We start from the raw sequence: 14,685 nt of genomic DNA, 5'->3' as shown, positions 1-14,685 counted from the left end.
CTTTTTACTCCACTACATTTATTTGACAGCTGTAGTTTGTAAGATTTTACACAGAAAACATAAGTTAATAAATATGATGCAGTGTTGTGGATTAAACTAATTAGCTCCATCTTGACTACGCTATTACAGTGCTACTTACATATTGTTGCATCATTAATGTGATAATCCTATAATATATAATAGTAAAACACACACTTATGAGTATGTTTACTTTTGATAATATGCACTTTTTGACATTTTACAGGACTTTTACTTGTAATGGAGTATTTTTATATTGCAGTATTGCTAGTTTTACTCAAATAAAAGATCTGAAAACTTCCTTCATCACTGGGAGGTACATACCAAAATAGTAAAGAATACTAAGTAAGTGGCCAGATGGGGGTAGTATTTCCTCTATAAAAGACACCACACAAGTTCAGGGGTATAATGCATCCATAAACATTTATCACATTTATCCATATTTTATTGATCATCATTTTGACATCTCTTAATCCTGTCCTGGATTTTTATTGTCAATTAAGTTTTGTTTCTATTGCTACATTGGTGACAAACCAACTTGTACTGATTTGGAATTTGTTGTAAATGTTTTTTCACAATATTTATTTCACATCAGTTTATGTGTAACACATTGAAAATCCACGCGATTATGGACAAAGTACAGAAAGAGACTGTATTGAGAGTTAATTCCTTTACTCTGCAGCAGACCTATGACAGAGGTTATACTAATGGACATAAGAGCTCATGGGTCAGAGAATGAGGGTGGGGGATGGGTCGCAGGATTTACTGTTGGGATAGTTATTCTATAGTGACACTGCTGGACTGGCATCTGGAACACTGTAGAAGAAAGATCCTACAGGCACAATTCAGAGGTATTATGAGATGATATCTCCGCCCACGGCCCCCGCCCGTCAGGAAAGAATAATACCATTCAAGTCACTCTGCAGATGAGGAGATCACTGTCCTGGGACGAAGATTGGAATATACTGTATGTAGCAAGTGAGGACAGCGGGAGGATTTTTCAACTTGAACAACAAAAGACACCTGCAGCTGCTAAAGATTGCTTGAATATACTGTAGCTATATGAGAAATATATATATATTTTTAAATCATGTAATGTGTAGGTTTTGTTACTCATTGTTGCTTAAACCTTAAACTTGTGATTCTAAATATCCAAGATATTTTAATGGGATGTTTTCGTGCTTTTGTGGCTTAGGCACAAAACAATGGCTTTGATTGACTTGTGGGGAGATTTCTCCAGGACTGAAAGCCAGAATGTGTTTACATAAATCAAACGATCAATCTTCTTCACTGGGACCTCTGGGCTTCTACTTGTGGATGTTTTAAAATAGGCTCTGAGAAACCTTCAGCACATTGTTGGCACCATGCCTTACCATGATGAGGAGTACCCAGGTCAGCCTCTGTGGCAGTCTGTGCTGCTCTTCTGCTGTAAGGGTATGATTGAGGGCATCATTGTCATACTCTTCTTCTGGCTTCTGGTGCAAGTCCTGTTCACCAAACAATTAGAAGGTATGGGCTCAAAGGAGTCATGTTTTTTCAAGTCTAAAACAATACTTACATGTCCATGTTGTTTACATTAAAAGAGTTATTGACAATGTTTTTTTCTGTGTACATATAGATACATGAATATTGTTTTAAGACAGACTTGAAAAAGTGTGGACCACTCCTTTAACAGTACTTTAATATGAAACATGGGGTCAATGGGCAGATGATGTAAAATAATCCTATGTTATGTAATCCAGGGGTTGCATGAGAACAGTTTCTAAAGGCCATCTGACTGATCTTATTATTCTCTTTTATGTCTACAGTTCACCTCCAAATTCTTCTTTTGGTGGGACTCATAGTCTTTTGTCTGTGTTTGGTCCTGGGATGTATTATGTGCTGGAGGAACAGTCAGATTTGTACAGTGAAAGACAAAGATCCTGTGATGTCAGCACCAGCTCCTGCTGAACCTGTGACCTTTGCCCTGAGCCCGCCTCCCTCGGCAGCGACAACAGCATCCAGGCAGCAATACCATGAGCTAGATGGAGACATAGTGGAGTACCCCTCCACTTTCACCAGTCCTGCACCTTCGGAGGGAGAATTTACCTCTCTGTCATTCTCTAAAAGAGCTAGAGCTGCCTCTGAACAGAAGGAGCAGCCAAAGTCTTATTTTTCCCTCCGCCGCCTCAGCACACCACCACTAACATCACCCCTTTATAAACCCATTGATCCCAGTCATGCTTCCCTGCCTACATTTCCCAGATTGGGAATGTTATCTAAAACATGCAAGGCTCTGCAGAGGCGCTGTATGTTGACTGGAGATAAAATATCTTATAATGAACACAGCAGGCTCACCAGCCCCAGTGCTGTCTCTCCTTCCATGCCTGAAGAACCAATCCCGCTGGCTCCGCTAAGCTATGGCTCCAGTGCCAGCTGCCAACAGCCAATACCACTGAAACCCTGCCTCCATTTCACTATGGCCTTCTCTCCAGAGCAGCAAACCCTGGCAGTCACTGTCCTCAGTCTGACTGGGACGCCCCACAAACTGGAGAATGTGTCTGTGCTGGGCAGCCTGCCACCTCTGTACCCCTGTCCCATACAGGCCTCTGCCCAGAGCAGCCTCAGACCTGAGACCCACAGCCTGGTGCTGGTTTTGAAAGTGAGCTCTGTGAAGGAGCTCCAAAAGTGTGTACTGAGAATAGCCGTATCCACACAGGAATCTCCCAGCATGAGAGGCACCACACTGGGTGAACTGGAGGCTGAATGTGGAGGAAAAGACTGGGGAGCAGAGCACCCGTTTCACATCACAAAAGAGCTTAACCCAAACAAGTGGAAGCTAAAAAAGGTATCGGTGGATTTAATTAATATATGTGATGATGTGTTGTCTATATTTTTAAGATACATAGAGAGGTATGGGCAGATTAACCTGTTAGGAGGCACTGAGGCAAAAATCTGTTGCTGGGACCCTTTTTGGCACTTTTTACAACATTAGTTTAAGAAAAAAAAGGTCAAGAATGAACAATCAAGCTCTACATTCAAGGTCTACATGTAACATAGTGACTTTTGTCCTTTTTTATTGTAATTTCAAACTGCCTAATGGACTACAGATGGAAATTAGCCCTTGGGCTACAATCTGGCACTTTTACGTGTACTGTTGTACATGTTCATCATATGTGCATTGTCCTGAAAATAATAAATAAAAAAACATAAAAATAAATAAACACACAGTGAACCTGGGGTTTTGGGGTCTCTGTGGATCTGGTGGCCCGGGACAGAAAGTTGCCTGTTGCCTGGTTGGTAATCCAGTTTTGCATGGAGCTTACCAGTTAAAATGATCTGCTTAAACAAGCAAAAAGGTGTAGACATGGAGACATGTCCATGTGCTGCGTTGCATATGGACATGTGATCTCCGTGGTCAGTGCAATTTTAAAATAATCCTTTGGTGATTTATGTGATTTTTGTTTGTTCCCACGTTATAAAGCGAAAGTCTCACGCTGCATTTCCTGCTGATCGAGGTTCCCCTCTCTGCTCTTTGACTGCAGGGTCTGATCTCACAGGATGCACCGATGTGTCCTCCACAGATCTTCGTTTTGCTTCAATATCAGACTCTGGCCCACCGCATCAAAGCCACGGTCCTCAGAGCAGATAACCTAGACAACCTTGTTTACACATTGGCTGCAGCAGGTACAACCAGCATTTAATGTCACTTGAATTTGACAAAATATATATTTTGAGATCCCATAAGGACATCATGCAAGGAGGCATTATGTAAGCATGCGTGGGCAGAACTAACTTTTTGCCTTTCAGGGGCAGAGGTAAAATAATTCCCTATGTTTGCTTTTAATGTTTAGGGGATTAAATGATGTCTCACAGGGCCTGAATGCAGCAGGAGATCATCCCTTTTTATAATGACATTGTGGTTTAATCCCTCACTATTCACAATCCTCAGAAAAATGTTCCAATCTCCTCTGGATCTCTGATCTGACAGATCTAATCTTTGTTTGCATTAGCCTGTCAAGGCATTACCTTTATTGCAGACAAGCACATCATGTATAAAGAGCCATTAGATTGTATGATATCAGTTTCATGTACATTATGTCACATGCATTTGACTTGGATAATCTCTTTATCAGATTCTGAAAGTATTTGTTTACTGTATGAGAGAAAAGACAGAAGTGCATAGTATGGATGAAGGAAAATATGTATTTTATGCATTCTAGCTCCATGTTTTACCTGACCTGTAAATTCACCATAAGTTATGGTGAATTTACAGGAGAAAATGTGTGATAACAGTAAAAAAGTGGTTTCATTTTTTTTTTTTTACATTTTTATCTATTTTTTTTATAACTAGACTGGGCATACACATTCTTGTGTGATGTGACTTTTCAACATTTCCACCTTTTGATAAGTGTGTTTTAGATCTTAATAACTAATACAGAGACTCTGGATTAGAAAATGCATGCTTGTGTGCAGCTATGATGGCAGCCTGAAATACAGCAAGAAAAGAAAGATTTGACACAGAAAACTAACACAAAATATGTTTGGCTTTGTGGTATGTCAACTAAAAAATGTGATACCTGTCATATAATTATACAATATAGTGTTATCCTGCCATTTGCTTTTTCTAATTTTGTTTATTCGTAACAGTTCCTTTTCCAGCTTCCTTTTGTATCTTAGTTTCCATGTTTACATTTTTAATGTACAATATATTTTCTTCCACACCTTATAACGTGTGTGTGTGCCTGTGCACAGAATACCAGGTGGTGATCAATCTGCATCATGAAGGAGTTGTGATCAGCAGCAGAGAAACTGAAGGAGGGTCCTGTTCTGTGTGGAATACTTCTTTCCTATTTGACCTGCCTCCAGGAGACATCAGTCAGCTGCCCCTCATGCTCGAGTTCATAATCACGCAGGTAAAGATCACTTTGGGGGCTCACAATTACAGAATAAAATGCATTCTGCAAATAACTACATTTATTTGTGATGTAACCCTGTGATTTCCACATTCCTGCTCCTTTTTTCCCGTGACAAATTCAGGACCTTTCAGAAGGTAAAGTTATTGGTCGAGTCCTAATTGGAGCAGAGGCTGCAGATGCAGGACGTGCTCACTGGAGGGACATGTGCAGCCTGCAGGTGGAGCAGGCACGCTGGCACACTGTACAACCAGACCTATAAAGCGCTGACACGTGTGCTGAAATAATTATTTTGTGAACAGTGGACCTGACACACTGTATGAACTAAGTGAGCATCCAAGCTACGCTATTATAGGTCACCTTTACCGCGAAGTGCACACAGCTTATGTTTCACTTAGTATATCAAATGATGTGTTTCCTGAGAGTTCTAATGGATGTATATTTGGCACTCAGCAAAAAAATCTGTCGATGGCCTTATTTCAATGTATCAACCTGTGAATTCACATATGGGAAGGTACTGTATGTGCACAAAATGACCTTTCTAAATGTAAGTTCAGAATGTGAAGGCTTATAACAGAACAATGTATTTGTGTAACATTACCTAGAACAGACTTTCGAAATGGATCTTTTACAATTTCTGAAAACATATCTCTTGTAAGCATTCAATCTCTCTCCTAGTAAACAAAGGGAAAACATTAAGGTAATTGAATGGACCTTTATCTAGAAATACTGAAGAGTTACTACAGCATTCAGTCCTTGTAATACACACAAATGTACTTTGTATTCTCTTATGTGCATCTATATAATGCCACTGTTCTTTTGAGATACGTTTGAAATATCTTGTTGGCTAAAGGATTTTCTTAATGTCAGAATGATGTAAAGAACCATATCATGTCATATAAATAAAACACACTTTTGCCTGAGGTAGCTTGGTGACTTTTATTAACACTATTGTCGGAGGTTAAAGTATCACCTAAGCAGAGTCTTGTCTTTAAATTGTTGAAGTGAATTAGTCCTTAAATTTCATTTGAGTAAAACAAACATACAGTATAAGCTATAAGGCACCACGTTGGCTCACCCTGTAATGACTGGTCTATGTATAGACTTGTATATAGCAATGCAGGAGTCTTAACAAAACACATCATTTGTCCTCTCCTTCCTCTTCATCTTCATTAGGGCTACAGATATCTACAAGCTCAGCCAGGAATATTCCATCAGGATAGAGGAAAGGTGGCTTCTTCTGCTGCAGGTCAATCTCATCTGACCAGTGAGAGGACTTGTCTGATAGTTTCTTTGCAGTAGAAGGGCAGTCCTGGGTTGGCTGCTTGCACCTTAGTGTGGCTAAATTAGGCAAAATTGGGGAAATAATTACACAAAAATTATTATTTCAAAATATAAATTTTGTATTCTTACAGATGCAGAAGGTAGAAGGCCATGGACAGAAGATAAATTAATTAAGGTCAGGGAAAAGCTGGTTATTTTATTAAACAATGTGCTCCATAATTAACTTAGGTATTTGAGAATATGTCCCTGTCTGAGATAAAGATATGAATCCCATGATTTTCCCAAAAACTCCAAAAAACAAACACGAAACAGATTACAGCACACGTCTACACTAATGATTATTACACTCATTCATGCACAACTTCACCTTGCAGCAGATTCTCATTTTTTGCCTTCAGATTGTGGATTTCTGCACTCATAGTTGACATCTGGCAGAGGAGAGAACAGTTTCAAATCTCTCATTTTATCTTTATATTAGATGCTTCTGTAAGACCTCTTTTACAAACGTAGTCTATACTTTTTATTTAATGCTTTTTAACGTAGATTTGGGTTATTATTTTCTTTTCTTTCTATTATCTCTTTTTCAAATAACAGCATATTTTTTATTGTAAAGTGCAATTCCTGTTTGAAATTTACGACCTTGATCTTGTGTCACACAGTCTGTAGTTTTTAGTTGGCATTGGAAATTTCTTTTTTTATCGTCACTCAATACCATTAGGACTTTTTAATGATGATACAGGCTTTATCATATTATGTCTGGATGTTACTGACTGCTTCTCTGTTGTCATACTATGGTAGTCACAGGCCTTCAGTATAAAGGCCTCTTTACAGTCGCCGTTCCCGACCTGTCGCACGACAATGTGACGTCAAAATGACGTAGATCTCGCTAGCGCGCCAGGATTTAAAGTCAATTTTTTTCAGCGGGTGCACGACAAAGCGGAAACAGGAAGCATGGACGATTTCGAGGGCAACCGGATGCAGTACTCTCAGAGTGACTGCAAGTCTCTCCTGTAAACTTACTGGGTTAAGATGAGTTCTTTTATGGTGAACGAAAGGCTTGATCCGACGAAGTAGGTCATTGAATCAAAACATTGACGTCAATGCTGCTGCCAGTTCTGCCATTGTTTACCTTTTTCTTCTTCTTCTAGTCCATAGAAATAGCAAAGTCGGTAGCCTTTCCTCAGTTGCGACACCTCTGTTCAGGAGAAAACTGCAACTAGTGTCGCGACCATCACGCGCGAGTATAAATAGTTATGGCGCTCCCATGACGTCACATTGTTGTGCGACAGGTCAGGAACGGCGGGTATACCGCTTGCTTAAGACAGTGATGCACTGTAACTCTTTCCTATCCTCTTACGGCAAAGTCAGATGTGTTCCAGCTGACCGGTTCTCTCCTCAGCTTCAAATCCGATTATTTACCGAGTAGAAAGAGTCATATGTGAGATTATAGCTGAACTACGTTTCACATAGAGTTTAAGAGGTTATGCAGCCAGACTGACACCCCTGCCAGAATGCTCTTTGATTAAAGCAGAAACTGGGATTAGTGCACATATATGTATGTGTGTGTGTGTGTGTGTGTGTGTGTGTGTGTGTGTGTGTGTGTGTGTGTGTTTGACAATGAATGAATGTGCGGGTAGTCCTGTTAATTTTATATCTGTATACCAAGATTATGCCATCAATGATATTAATTTGTCACAGATGCTAATGCATTATTTATGAAACATCCTAGCATGCAGGCAGGCAGATAGACATTGGTATTTTGAGTGGTGTGGTGGCTGCAGGTTTTATGATGGTTAGCTGTTGCATATATTGCCTGTATAGACGGATTGTCGACTTGGTAACCATTCCACTTGGTGTAATTTAAGCTTTTACAACCTGTTGGCTTTGGTTGTGGAAGTTTTCCTCAGCATGAGCCTCTTCTGCTGGCTTTCCCTCCTCCTCTCCTGGCCAGTCACTGCCCTCCTCGTCCTCCTCAAACACTGGCATTAAACCTGAGCCCTGCTGCCAGCTCCTCCTGTCCACTGGATTCTGATTGAAAAAAAGCAAAACAAGTTATTTCTGCACATATTCACATTGGTGTAATCTATTTAATCTCTCTAAGTATTTGTTGGTTGCTTGAGAGGTTCCTTACCCTTAAAACTGTAGATGGTTGGGACCAGTCTTGTAGTGAGGATGCTCCAGTCTGACCTGCTGCTGATCTGTTGTCAACCTTTTCCACCTCCTTTATTTCTCGCTCCTTAAACAGATTCTTTAACTACAAATATGGTAAAATACAGTACATTCCTCTTGTGATGCTTGTTGACATTAACAACAGGTATAAACAAGACTAGCCACACTTGCAGCCTTAAGGGGCTTGAGCTAAATGCTAATGTCAGCATTTGAACATGCTTATAATGACAATGCTAATATAAATATATAATTTTATGTTCACCTTTTGTTCACCCTATGTGCAGTGGTGAAAGAAGTACTTATTTAAGTAAAAGTAGCAGTACCACAGAGTAGAAAAACTCTGTTACAAGTACAATTCATGTATACAAGTTTTTACTAGAGGAAAAGCATCAAAAGTAAAAGAATGGGCCATTTCAAAATAATTTATATGATTGGCTATTATTGCATTATAATTATTGATGTGTAGAATACATCACAACGTTGCAGCTGGTAAAGGTGGGGCTAATTTTAATAACTTTATTTACTTCTGGGTTGCTTGCTGAAATTGAGTGAATTTCAGCAAAAGCATTAAGATTTATCCTCTGGGGACATGACCGATCAATCCAATAGTTTTTCATTCTGAAGTCGTGGACCGACAGACCAACAGACCAACAGACCAACAGACTGAGAGATGGACATTAACATTCCTAAAAAAACTGAAATCATGTTGTCATCATGCAATTATACCTGCTCAGTGACCATCCTCCTCTGCTGGTCTGTCTCCAGATTAACTGGACAGACAGTGTTATCCTTTCTGCCTTCAACAGATGGTTTGTCATCTTTAACCTGTAGACATAGCCTGTCATTTATTATGTTCATCACCACGATAGGTGTTTTTTGTTTTATGAACTTTACCAGGTAAAGCTGCCTCAGTGTTTGAAGCTTCTGGATTGCTAGTGTTTCCCCCTGCTTCAGCTGGTTCATCCTCCTCCTGCTCTCTGAAAATGTGTGGAGGAAGAAGTTTTAGAGCTGAGCCAATGAGGAAAATCAACACGCTATCCTCTGTAGCTTTTTTTCAAAAGCAGGCTCATACCTTCCAGCTGGGCCCTCAGTGAGTCAGTGGTCGAGACATTTGCTTGGCCTCCATCATCTTGATCATCTTGAGATGCCTTTTTCATGAGCGTTCATGAGAAACAGATGATGAAGGAAGAAGAGATATGCTAGTTAATCCCCCATTCAACACAGCTGCTGGTTAAGAGGGGATTTAGCACAGATCTATTAAATTCATAGCTTGGTGAGGCTGCATGTTAAGAGTGTAACGACTGCACCTTGAGCTCCAGAGCAGAAAACTTGAGTTGAGCCTAATTTTTTTTCTGTCTCTCTCAGCCTTTCTAGACTCTTCAATGCTTTTTAAGGATGATGATTATGAAGATCAAATTCAGTTCAGTGAGGGAGGAACATCTTGTTACCTGAGGGGCTTTGTTTTGGCTGCTGTGGGAGTCTGATGGTTGCTCCCATAACAAAGAGAATTCTGATAAGCTGATGAACAGACAGGATGGACAACACGATGAAGAGACAGAGACAGATCACAGAATTTAATTATGGGTGTTTGCTGTTGATGCATTTTGAAAATGAAAATCTCATAAAAATCCACTCACTCTGTCTGTGTCTCTGTGTCCTCAGTCTGCACTGAGGCTTCACCACCTGCAAATACAAGGTCACAGCACTTTAACACCCTCTTGTGTTTAAAGAATAAAATAACACTTTCTGTGCTTTGATGATAATCTTGTTAAACAGTCTATGGAATATTTGCAGGTGCCACAGACTGCTGAGAAATATGTACATTCACCTTTATCTTTATATATTTGAAGCAAAACCTGACTCCTGCTCCTTTCCAGCTCAAGCTCTTGTTTGCATGCGTCAAGCTCAACCCTTAGCAGTGAGTCTGATTCCTTCTGTTAAAAAGCACATATTTAAATAATGCTACTTCTTTAACAATGAGATTATCTCAGTGCCCTAACACTGAGTGATACATTACCTTTGCTTTGGTCAGGACTGTCTCCAAATCAGCTTTGTGCTGTAGCAGATTCTCAATTTCTTCCCTATAGGTAGGAAAATATGCATTATCAAAACAAGATGTGGGATGTGTGTCCAAAAGCTAATGTGTGATTTAGACAGCAATTAATTAGGGGAAGTTGTGATTTTTAATATTGACTCACCTGCTTTTCTGGCCCTCTTTCTGAAGTTTTTCAATCTCAGTTTCCAGATGTTCAGCTTCCACTTGGAGCTGAAATTAGATTTTAGATTTTTTATTTTTTTATTTAGATGCCTCTAAATCCACTGATGTAGTATAAAGTTATTTAAAGCAGTGGCCTTACTTCATTTCTGGAGATGTTCTTTTTGAGTTCCTCTAGCTCCTCCTGTGTGGACTGCAGGGTCAAAGCCACCTTTTGCCATTTCTCTGCCCAGTGCGAGGCCACAGCTTTTAGTTCCTCGATGCTCTGAATGCTCACTGCATCTTGTTCCTGATGCTGTCTATCTTGCAGGTGAAGCTTCTCCTCTTTCTCAAGAACCTCAGCCTCCAAACACAAGCACTGATCCTGCAGTTTCTGTTTTTCTAATACCAAAACGGCCACAGATTGCCTGGATAAATAGTTTGAGGGTTTCAGTAAAAAGAGGGTAATTATACTACATTATAATATGTTCAATCAACATCTCACCTGAGCTGCAGGCACTTTTCTTTCATCTCCGTTAACTCCTCATGTCCACATTCATTAATTTTACTCAACAGCTTCTCTTTTTCTGTGATCAGCTGAGATCGTTCTGCCTCCAGATCTGTGATCTGTTTGGAATTGGTGTCCCTCTCTGCTGTTACCTCCTGTAGCTGAGACTGTGATGTTTTCAGTTTCTTCTCAATCATTTTAAGCTCAAATGACAGCTTTTCATTTACCTGGTGTAAAGACACAACAGGGATCATTTAATAAACAATTCAGAAAAAGGTGAAACCCCAAAAAAGATGTCCACTTAAAACTTTCAACCTCTTTAAGAGCCTTAAATTCTCCCTTCATCAGAACAGTTTCCTGATCCTGTTTGTTGTGGGACTCAGTGTCACAACCCTCTGAACCTTGTTGGGCCCTCTGCAGCTGTCGCTCCAGGACCTGGGCCCTCTGGTGCAGATCTGTTTTCTCCTATACAACACACATGCAAAAAATAAAGCTAGTCAACTCCAAATCATGATATTTTGATCTTATATTGCTTCAGACATTGTAGTTAAGATTATATATGATACCTGGATCAGGCAATCTTTGTCAGACAGAGCCCCCATCAGTTTGGCCTTCAGTTCTTTTATATTATGCCCCAGCTTTAGCACTTGAGTTGACAAGAGGGCTTTTTCCTGAGAAAAATTAAAGTCCATTTTCAAGGTTTAATTCTTATTAGACACAATATAAAAATGTTGTAATGTACCTGTAGGATGAGATAATATTGAATCTGAGGCAAACTGACCAGGCATGCTTGGCTGATCTTGTTGTTAGCTTCACTCAGCTGTTCTTGCACTTCAGAGTGATTCTGTCTTTTACGATTCATCTCCTCTACTTGATTCAACAGCGCCTTCTGTGTCTAGATACATAGAAACAAAATACACAGAGTCCAGAGGTGTAAATGTAACGAAAAAGAAAATGGCAGTACAACAGACAACTGCAGTGTAGCTTTGTGATTTCAACATTTTAAGATTTCCCTTATATATTTTCAAACTGGCCTCTGTAGAAGTCTGGAGTTTCTGCAGTGCCTGGTTTCGTTCTTGTTCGTGTGTCTTTGCCCTCGTCTCAGCATCTCTCAGAGCCTCTCTCAGCTTGCACAGCTCTGTGTCAACCTTCTGCCTCTCCTGAATTAAAGTGTAAAAGCAGTGTTTGGCAAGCAAAAATACAGAATAATACAGTATTTAGAACACAAATCTATTTTCATAATACATGAAGCTTACACACCTGCCTGTTAAAGTCTTCTTGACTCATTGGTAATGTTCTGCTGAGCGAGCCAGGAGTTCTTTCAGTTGGCTGATCATTGCTTGCTCTGTCCAAAGAAGACCTCATTTGCAACAATTCTTTCTCCAGTTGTAGGACCCTAGTGAGTGAATTTCACATGAGGACTTTCAATCTTTTCTAAAGTCTTGTTTGTTTTTTAAATTTCCCTTCCATGTCTTTTGCTGCACTTACTTTTCATGAAGCTCTCCATGTTGCCGACTCTTTTCAAATTGGGATAATCCAGCTGTCTCCTTCTCTTGCTCAAGAGTGTCCATCGTTTCTGACAGCTGCTGTGAAACACATCAGTGAAGAAATGAAGATAAGATTAAAAAAAATTAAAAAAAATATGTATCCCACACCGGTCAAAATGTACATGTTACAGCAGCTCAAAGTAATGATACAAATGAAGCAAGATAAAAATACAAAAATAAATATATGATTATAAATAATTTATTTTAAATAATAAAATAAAAAAGAATAGAATAAGATTTCAATAATGCTATATATATTACACCAATTAGAGTAAAATAGAATAAAGCTATATACACTAAAATAAAATAGAATAGAACAAAAGCACACCTTTCACTTAAACAGATTATAGAATTAGTTTCAATAGACATTTAAATTTACTGTTTTACTTACCTTACGTTTCATGTCAAGCAGTTGTGCAGTAGTTATGTTGTAGTTCAGCTGTGAATTTCTGGTCCTCAGTTGGTCCAGCTGAGTGTCTAAACACTCATGAGCAGCCTGCAGCAATTGCACCCCTTCTGCTTGTCTAAAGCTGCTTTCACCTTGGGCAGCCCTTAATTCTTTCCCTGGAGATGGAGGAAAAGGTCGTGGAGCACCCTCAGGTGACAGATGGGACAATGATTGCCACTTCCTTAGACCTGGGTCATTCTGTCTGAAGCCACCAGTGCTCCCAGATGTGCTGGAATACAGTAAATCAGCCAGAATTTACACCACCCTGACTTGAAAATGAACATTACTGTGTCTCTGTCATTTAAAAACTGTACACATTTTCCCCTCACCTTGCACTGACTTTGGACAGAAACCCTGTTCCAGAGACAGTTGCCATACCATACCATGCTGAGGTCTAAGAAAGATAAGCACAATTTTTTTTAAAGAACTACACTTTGATCAACCTGCTCTACCCGATAAAAGACCATACCTGGGTCTTACCTGAGCTGAAAAGCGAGATTTGGTGTCCCACATGTTGAGGTCTGTGAGAGAAAATGGACTTGAACTTCTGTATGAGGGTCTAAACATTTTTGGAGTGTCTTCCTAGATCCAAGTTATTTCTTCCCTTTGAATGGGTGAGGCTACAGTCCTCATCTCCCCACGTATCTTCCCACGCGTCAGGGATAGATTTTCACACAAAGGTGGCAGCTTGAGATGTGTGGCTATTCTTAGATCATGTCTTGATATTTCCACCACTTGCTTGATGGTCAACAACTAGTTTTAACACTGCATGATTATTACAATGTGTTTGTGATTTACATTCATTATAATAACACCCTTTTCCATATCAAAATGTATGTCTGTATAAAAAGCTGATTAATAAGAAAAGAAACAACATATGTTTTGATTAAATAGCTGTAGTCTGCACAAAATGACTTTCTCTTACAGTACCTTGCTGTAGAAACCCTCTCCAGTTCACTGACAATGGTCATTTTCGTCACATTGCTCTGATTGTAAGCCTCATACAGCTTTGATTGCAAGCTTTTCAGTGTACAGCGCTTGAACTGAGTATCCATGGTAACCATGTACACAGGACGCAGTGGGGTGGATGTGTCATGTGCTAAACACTTCTGGGATAGTCTCCACATGATCTCACTCAGCCTGCTGACTGGCTGTTTGTTGACATGAGTTGTTAAGAACATCTCACAAACACTGATCATTACACACATAGCTTACCTCTGATTAATTATGTATGGCAGTGGATGTGTCATGATTGATTAGGATTGTCTTTGGGCACACAGAGAGAAAAATGCTTTATATTTATGCTCTTATGGGCTTTGGTTTTGGAATGATGATAATAGTTTAGCTCCAGGGATACGAAAGCATGTGATGAATCGTATCATGGCTATATAAGCATGCTAATATTCTACATCTTAGTGTGAAATATTGCATGCAACTGATTAAATCCAAAGTTGTTTCTTTGCATGTGACAGACCATTATTCAGCTCCATCCTTCAAAATATTGCACGTCCCACAATTTATTCAAACAGTCATAAGCATTACATGTGACTCAGCATTTAAAATTAAATAAAACAAAAACACAAGGTATTGATAATCAAATACATTTGGATAATAGAAATCGC

The 14,685-nt window shown here is 39.5% G+C and overlaps 2 protein-coding genes across 6 annotated transcripts; one reads left to right on the top strand and one right to left on the bottom strand.

Annotated features, from left to right (window-relative positions):
* Window positions 1-853: 853 nt before the first annotated feature.
* syt18b (synaptotagmin XVIIIb) lies at window positions 854-5,840 on the top strand. The gene is made up of 5 exons (XM_031283451.2): window positions 854-1,527; window positions 1,827-2,845; window positions 3,543-3,684; window positions 4,753-4,913; window positions 5,038-5,840. Exons 1-5 carry the CDS (start codon window positions 1,383-1,385, stop codon window positions 5,173-5,175), a joined length of 1,605 nt encoding a protein of 534 aa, XP_031139311.1. The 5' UTR covers window positions 854-1,382; the 3' UTR covers window positions 5,176-5,840.
* On the bottom strand, window positions 5,831-13,730 carry LOC116038782 (golgin subfamily A member 6-like protein 22). 5 transcript variants are annotated; one of them, XM_031283448.2, is made up of 23 exons: window positions 13,544-13,730; window positions 13,393-13,457; window positions 13,007-13,292; window positions 12,557-12,654; window positions 12,329-12,464; window positions 12,103-12,228; window positions 11,850-11,963; window positions 11,635-11,739; window positions 11,384-11,533; window positions 11,066-11,295; window positions 10,724-10,988; window positions 10,565-10,632; window positions 10,384-10,447; window positions 10,195-10,297; window positions 10,004-10,049; window positions 9,815-9,884; window positions 9,439-9,514; window positions 9,261-9,343; window positions 9,093-9,191; window positions 8,329-8,451; window positions 8,073-8,225; window positions 6,565-6,625; window positions 5,831-6,254 (listed from the first exon to the last, which is right to left on the bottom strand). In XM_031283448.2, the coding sequence occupies exons 1-23, from the start codon at window positions 13,628-13,630 to the stop codon at window positions 6,055-6,057; spliced, it is 2,808 nt and encodes a 935-aa protein (XP_031139308.1). In that variant the 5' UTR covers window positions 13,631-13,730; the 3' UTR covers window positions 5,831-6,054. The 5 variants fall into 5 exon arrangements, with proteins under 5 accessions (XP_031139308.1, XP_031139309.1, XP_031139307.1 ...); XM_031283449.2 differs by having other exon boundaries at window positions 10,195-10,300; window positions 12,329-12,413; XM_031283447.2 differs by having other exon boundaries at window positions 10,195-10,300; window positions 12,557-12,651; window positions 13,544-13,729.
* Between the last annotated feature and the right edge of the window lie 955 nt (window positions 13,731-14,685).

Source organism: Sander lucioperca, chromosome 7, assembly GCF_008315115.2.
Source record: "Sander lucioperca isolate FBNREF2018 chromosome 7, SLUC_FBN_1.2, whole genome shotgun sequence".
NCBI classification, from domain to species: Eukaryota; Metazoa; Chordata; class Actinopteri; order Perciformes; family Percidae; genus Sander; species Sander lucioperca.
This window is presented reverse-complemented; position numbering and strand designations above follow the sequence as displayed.